Consider the following 7,448-nt stretch of genomic DNA (forward strand, 5'->3'; position numbering starts at 1 on the left):
GAAGAGCGTTCATATGCCTTTGGATTCCAGTCCACCGTCTTTTGAAAAATTCTCTTCAATTCAATTCTCCCTCGGCAGTATTTCTTTCCCAATACGTCCTACACGTCCATACCGTATTAATCGATGTTTTCAATGTCTTCTAAAATTGTTTCTTTCACATTCTCTGATGTGCTTATTTATCACGTGCTCCAAACTATGCTTTCGCGCGGCTCTTCTTCAAAAATCGTTCAGAGAAGAGAGGCCGTCAGATTGTTCATAGCTTATCCTTAACTCTTTGTATTAATTGTCACACTTCTGAGCCATTTAGAGCAGCTGGTTTTAATAGGGTACCTTATATTCGTTTTTCTGTGTCTTGTCTTATGTTTGCCTGCCATAATATTGAGATCAGTGCCCCACTACTTGATCTCCTTTGGTTATCCTGTTCTTTATAGCTTCCTCAGTTCGTTATGTCCTCGTCATTTTTATTCCCAGACATGTGCTTTCATCATCTCTTTTTATGTTTTGATCTTCTATCATGCTAATATTACCTTACCATCAAAATCATTTAATTTAGACGTAGCCGGTTTAATCCGAACATGTTTCAGACAATGTTCCTGTGGACATATCCGAAGACATTGTGGGCTTCACCGGTCTGGCTAATTCAATGTTCCTGTGCATTATGTTCGAATTGAACGTTAAAGAATGGTCGCGCGTCTTCTTCCACATCACTGACACATCAAAGTTTGGAATGCCCCCCAAGATGTCCCAGGTTATTGATAAATGCAATCGATTCTCGTGGATCTACTTCCTCTATTGCTGTACCGGGATTATCATCTACGGAATCATCAATATTGTCGATCCAGGTTCACAACAAGAAATTTCGTTAAGTCTTTGGTGAAATGAGGCTCTTTTAGGACCATGTGAACGGTGGAACGCTGAGCACAACATCCATGATGTTTGCAGAACTTTAACGCCGCTCTGGTGGCCTGAGGATGATATTGAGCCCGGATTAAAGACAATCATCGTCATTTGTCAACTGATTTCTTGCAGTGGGTTACAATATTCATCGCGCATGCCTCAACTCTAAAGTCTTTTGTTCAGTTTCCTATGTTCCTCCATCAGCCACGTTGACCTACATCATATGGGAGGCTGGGGAGTTGATAATCGCCAAAATTCACCATCTCAAGCAGCTCTTTGAGAGCGCTTTGGACAACGATAAACTTGAGATTAGAAGGGCCAGGCTACGGTTTTGCATTCAGTATCATCAGGATATTATCAGGTAGGTAAATCAATTTAAATTACTTTCAAAATGGGTGTTGGCTACATTATTTTGTTGTACGAAGCACTATAGAAGAACTGAACGGAGCTGCGAGGAAGGTGTGCGGTCAACTGTCCTTTGTCGCCTCAATTGTCTTCAGTTGCATTGGGACTCAAATGCTTAAAGTGCTTTTGCCACCACTTTTCTTCTTTCGCTATACATTTTTTTTAGGAATACTCCATCCATCCGATGCTCCATTTAATAGGTTATGCGATGGCAGTGTTTTTAGTGTGCCAAAATGGGCAAAAGATCCGAGACCAAGTGAGTATCCAAACAGCTAAATCTGCAAGTTTTTTATGCAACAACTCTTACATCTATAGACTTACGATATTCAGGACGCTGTCTACAAAGCCAGATGGTACGACAATATCACGTCAACTACCAAAGACTCGCAGCTTATTATGTTGCGATGCCAAAAGCCACTTTGCATGGATGCCATTCCTTTTGGAATCTTCAATTTCAGCCTTCTGCTAGTGGTGAGATAACGGATGGTAGGTGAGTGTAGTATTTGCCTTCAATGTGCTGGTTATTTGTTTTAGATTATTAAAACATCGTATTCCTACCTTACTCTGATCAATAAGACATCCTAGATTGATAGGAGTGCAGCAAATTCGCTTGATAGTAAAAGCTGCTCCTAATACCTGTTCAGAATAGCTCACAATGTGACTTGAGGAACAAGCTGACTAGGGAAAGCACAGTTTTCAGTAAATATATGCACCGAACTTGAGCAGCAACCTTTCTACATCCATTATCAACTCAGTTATTTGCAACTTAATAGAACCAGCACAGTACTTTGTTATATTTTCTCTTAATAAATTTAAGTTATGACTATGAACAGACTCTTAAATTAAACTAGTCCTTTCCCTATTTCGGCCAAAGTGTTGCTGTGTAGCAAATTTGCAAAGTTCTCGGCATATGTACTTACGTCCATTTACTGTCTTTGCAGGATGAGAAAATTATTTTTGCCTTGATATGCAGTGTTTTTAAACACCATCACATTGCTGTGAGCGTCAACAATGTTACATTAAACCTGCTTTGTGCTCCTAATTCGAAATAAACGTTCAAAACATGTTTTAACAATGTCACCGCATATGGTACTATCAAGTGCAGTTCGCCAGACATCCGGCGATTTTTGGCTATCGACTGTGCATACGATATCAGATTCACATAAAAATTATTTATACGACAAAAATAAATTCGGTGCATATCCTGCAGTCATACTTGGTAGTACACTGTATACAGGACGCGTTCGTAATACTTATCGACGATGACGACTGTTGAGTTTTAAATTAGGACGGGCGGCGTCCAGCCGATACGTGCAGGTGAATATCCCGTCGATCATTTTCATTAGATATGTATAGAGCATAATTTTTTTACGTTCCTTGTTTCTTTTCTTCTTCCTTGTCTGCTGTGGCGTTGGTTTTTGTGTGATCTTCATGTACTGCTTCTTCCAGTTCATATTTTTTCAGCCACAATTCCATTTTGGCATGTTTGTTAACAGCACCTCATCAACTTGTTACATCTTTAAGATTCAAGTTGAATCAGCATTTCCTCCTTTCGTTTATAGTTGAAGATTTTCAGTACCAGTCAAGTTATTTATTTTTACGTTATTATCTGAAAGCTTTCTGTTTTACTTCGTCTTCCTCTGATTTGTCAGTTGTATTTGTGTGATGTTCTCGTCCGGTTATTTTTTAGAAGCTTTTGTCAACTTTCAGATTTCTTCTGAATCCGCATTTTCTTTTTACTTAATAAACTTTTTCAGCATAACTATAAAATACTTATCGACCTTTTTAAGTTCAGTATTCTGGTTTTTGTGTGATCTTCATTTCTGCTTCTTCAAGCTGATCATTTACTAGCCACAATCCGATATTTTTTTGGTTGGTTAGGACCAACTCCTTAACTTGTTCCAACTTTGGGGTTTATGTTGCATCGTCCTTTCGTATGTGCGTCTTTTCCTCTGAACGATTTTTGTTTTTCTTTTTGTTCCTCTGCTTTGTACGATGTTTTTGTGTGTCTTTTTTCTTTCATCGTGCTGTCGATGCTTTATGAGCTTCAGCTCCATACTCGCGTGTTTTCTAATAACCTTTACCAATTTTCAGATTTTTTTCGAATCGATTATTTTGCTTTAGTAACAGTTGCGGTTTGGTAACAATTTATTGGATTAAATACAGAACGAAAAAAAAATTAATATAAAGTTTAGCCATTTTCCATTTTTTTCTTAAACAGCCTTTCGTTTTAGGTGCTGTAATAGTTTATCTTAATTAATCCCACACATTTTAAACATTCACATTTTCATTGCTCTCTTTCGAAGCATAACGTTCATCTTCATTTGCCAAGCGTTATTTCGCATTTTCGTCCTTTCGATTCGATTGAATCGTTTTTCAATTTGAAAGCAATTCCGTCAATAGTAACAGTATTTTAATCATTTTCGTTACAAATTACAATTAGTTTTATTGATACTATATTTTTTGAAACATTTTTGTATTCTCAACTTCCAGATTCCTCGTGAATGCGCATGTCGTTTTCTGCTTATTAATATTTTTCGGCATAATTGTCAGATACTTTCGCATTAAGTTTAGTAAAAAATTATTGGAACTAAGACAAAACTTAAAAAAACATTCGCATTTTCTTTGCTCCCTTTCTTCTGCTTCTACTGCTTTGTCAGGTGTTTTTGGGTAATCTTCTCCTACTTCTTCATGCTTTTGATAATTCATCATCTTCCAGATGTGAATTAAATCCGCATTTTTATTCTGCTTCTTAATATTTTTCGGCATTAATGTCGAAGAATGTCTTTGAAATTAGGTTCTATAACAATTTATCAGAATAAATACAGAACATTTAAAACATTCACATTTTCTTCCCTCTTCTCCTTTCGAAGTTCTTCTTTATCTTCACTTTCAAGATTTATTTTGCAGATTTTTTTTATTTCTCTGACTAACTCAAGCTGAATCTCATTTAATCGATTTTAAAATTCACCAGTCACATCCAAGTCTATGGATACTCTGTTCTATGATCCCTAAAAATCCCTTACTATTATTCAAGTTGCGATTAACAGGAACTAATCCGTCTATAGTCACTTTCTTTTAACTTTTTCGTCCTTATAATTCGGAACATTTTACTATATTTCCTGAACATTTTCTGAATTATTTATTCTTCCTTTGCTTTGTCAGCTTTTTGTGTGACCTCCTACTTATTCATGCTGTTGATGATTTTTCAGCTACAGTTCCAGACCCGCTTGTTTATAACAGATTTTCCCAACTTCCGAATTTACCTTGGATCCGCTTCTTCTTTCGTACTTATTAACGTTAATCAGCATTCTGTAAAAGCCTTTCATTTCAGATTTTGCAATAATTTATCGTAAGAAATACAGACCATCAAAAAATTCACAATTTCTTTGCTGTCTTTGAAAGCAAAGCCTTTATATTGCACCTTTTTCCGTTTCTCTTGGAATAACTCAGGTTGGACCCCATTTAATCGCTTTATAATTTTAAATCGTCCTCGAATCTATTTGTACTCTGTTATATCATTCCCAAAGAGCCCTGAAGATGGTTAGAAAAGGTTTGAAACCAGGGTCCAAGGAAAACAGTGTTTTCATTTCGGCAAACCTTTGACCGAAACCACTTTCATGCTTATATAAATTATATTTATTTACTCCTGACTAAGTCTTCGTGTTCTGTCTTCTTTATTGATTCAGCTTTTTTTCATTTTCCATGCAGAAGTCCGACGCTTTAAAGAAAATTGCTCAGATTTGCAAGTCGGATGATGGATTAGTTGACGAAATGAACACCCTGAAAACAAATACTTCCATTCTCCTCCGGGAAATTTTTTGATCTTAAAACCAGAGAAAAATAGCTAATGGCAGCTTTGACGAGGTCGCCTTATACTGCCTCTAAGGCCATTAATTCAATTCGTAAGTTGCTTTAACCATTAAAATAAAGATTCCTGAATTAAGCCGATCATAAGGCTCGTCTATAGAGACATTATTAGGATCGTGGCATGTCTTGACTACATTCATCACGTGCGGCATTATGTGTTTAATTGGATGAGTTAATTTCTTACGGAGAATAACAACCTGCCCGAAGGACCGCGAAGTAATAAATTTGATGGAAAGGCCAATTGCTTTGTAGAATTTCGCGGCGATCGCCGTTGCGTGATATGGGTGGATTGTTGGTTCAGTACCATATCGATTTGAAACTTCCTTTCAGGGTTCCCCTTAGCAACTCTGAATTACAAATTCAATAAGTTCCCTGGTTTGGAACAATCAAGAAGGAAATATACGAGCCATTAATATTCATCCGAGGAGAGGCGACTTTCTTTAAACAGAACCATCGCCAGTACCATCACGTAAACAGTTGACAAGCGGCGATATGATTTAGTTAGGTATTACTCGCTTTTTACCACCGGAAGGGCTCCTGTCCGCCGGAAGAACAAATCCATCAAAATGAAAGTCACGTTTTTATTCTCCGGATTTTGACGGGGCAATGGTAACGTTTGCACAGGGCGTTTAGTTCTCACGTTTTGATGCTGACTTTCTACAGCAAACGGAACTATTCGCCCAGTCGGTAAATCTTCCATCCATGGGAAGAGATAACACCCTGTAATACGTGGCTCACGAAAAACATGTCGGTAGTCTGCGGAAAAACGTATGTAAGTAATTAAAAGTAAACGTATTTTCTAATTAATATCAGGTTGTAGTTTTTATCCGTTTCTGGGATATATTTCTTCATTTGCAGCACCGCAAGACGTGGACGTGTTGACCTGTTGAAAAGTGGGCAATTATTGCCTCAATCTCCTCTTAGCTATCTGAATACATCGAGTTTGATAAAATGAGCTTATACGTAATATACGGAATAATATTATTTGCAAAACTAAGCTTTCATCAGACAAAATAAATGTATTCCTTTTGGAGAAACAGTGTATTCCTTCTGGAGAAACAGTAATATTTCCCGAAGATTCCCTCTCATTCCCAATTAAGACCAGCGAATGTAACAAATTGATAAAGGGGAATAGCCTGTTTATGATTTGAGCGCCGAACGGGCTGCTCAAAAAAATATCTGAATTGAAGTAAAATTATAGGACTTTTGAAAAATTGGATTTAATTTCTGAGTAACTCTAGCACAAGAGATACTATTGTATGTGGCCCCAGATTTCCTCATTTAGCATTTATTGAATAGTGTGTTTTCACTTTTTTTAAATGTTGATATATAGAAAGTATGTATGGCAAACATTACACTGATATAATATTTTTTGCAAAAAAAAGTCTCCATAATAATTTTAAAGCAAATTTAAAAATCCGAATCCGTATCGTCGGTTGCCTATCCCGATTGTGACGTAGCAGGTCATATCAACAAAGTGTCTCGTGTTTGTTTTGTTGTTTTTGCAGCTTTGTTTTATTATTTAAGATATTGTGATTAACATTATTTTATTCATTATCAATATTATCTTGCGTAATGGAAAATATTGACATGTATGGATAACAAAATAAGTGGTGTTTTGTGCCAGGATGCAAGAATACCTCAATGAGTGCTCCAAGCAAACTCTTTCCAACCGTTCCTCATGATTATGCACATAAAGTTGTATGGTTCAAAGCAGCTAGGCGTGATAATCCTAAATGAAAATCAATGTTTTTAGTTGCTAGGATCATTTTAATGAAAGTACGATCAAAAAGCTAATGATGAGGTAGATGCCTTCGATCGTACTTTGTGTTCTGGGCAAATTCTACCTTGTACAGTGCACAAAGAACCCTCGCGGTTCAATTCCACATATCCCATATCACCATATTGTTCTCGTGATGCCCAAAATACAAATTTACGAGTTCATTTTACTTTTAAAGCAGCTATGTGTATAAGTTAGGTTAAGTTGAATAAGTGAAATTCTATACATTATTTACCTAATTTAAACCAATACAGACAGATTAGTATATTAAGGAGAGAATAACTAATAATGAATTTATGGATTTTTACTTGGCGCGCTGAAATTCGGCTGAATTAAAGCGTTCGTCGTTTTTTTAAAATTCGGTAACCATAAAAATATGTACACATGGTAAATTGTTCGTTGACGCTTTAAGGAATCCTTTTGAAGCGATTTTTTAGTTTAACCCAAACTATAAATAATTTAAATCCACAAAATAATTAATGAAACACAACTAAAC

The 7,448-nt window shown here is 36.3% G+C and overlaps 1 protein-coding gene across 1 annotated transcript; it reads left to right on the plus strand.

Moving 5' to 3' along the window:
- The first annotated feature begins 1,334 nt into the window (after positions 1–1,334).
- LOC109539123 (odorant receptor 85b) lies at positions 1,335–2,128 on the plus strand. Its single transcript, XM_019906727.2, has 4 exons — positions 1,335–1,422; positions 1,469–1,558; positions 1,618–1,773; positions 1,837–2,128. Exons 1-4 carry the CDS (start codon positions 1,414–1,416, stop codon positions 1,885–1,887), a joined length of 306 nt encoding a protein of 101 aa, XP_019762286.1. The 5' UTR covers positions 1,335–1,413; the 3' UTR covers positions 1,888–2,128.
- Positions 2,129–7,448: the final 5,320 nt, after the last annotated feature.

Source organism: Dendroctonus ponderosae, unplaced genomic scaffold (genome assembly GCF_020466585.1).
Source record: "Dendroctonus ponderosae isolate FM_Combo_2020 unplaced genomic scaffold, Dpon_F_20191213v2 Dpon_F_20191213_9, whole genome shotgun sequence".
In the NCBI taxonomy this organism is placed as follows: Eukaryota; Metazoa; Arthropoda; class Insecta; order Coleoptera; family Curculionidae; genus Dendroctonus; species Dendroctonus ponderosae.

What these genes read in the sequence shown, in the direction of transcription:
- LOC109539123 (XM_019906727.2), top strand. An exon ending in GGCAAAAGATCCGAGACCAA is followed by an intron (nt 1,559 to 1,617) that starts GTGAGTATCCAA and finishes TTACATCTATAG; the next exon opens with ACTTACGATATTCAGGACGC. An exon ending in ATTTCAGCCTTCTGCTAGTG is followed by an intron (nt 1,774 to 1,836) that starts GTGAGATAACGG and finishes TATTTGTTTTAG; the next exon opens with ATTATTAAAACATCGTATTC.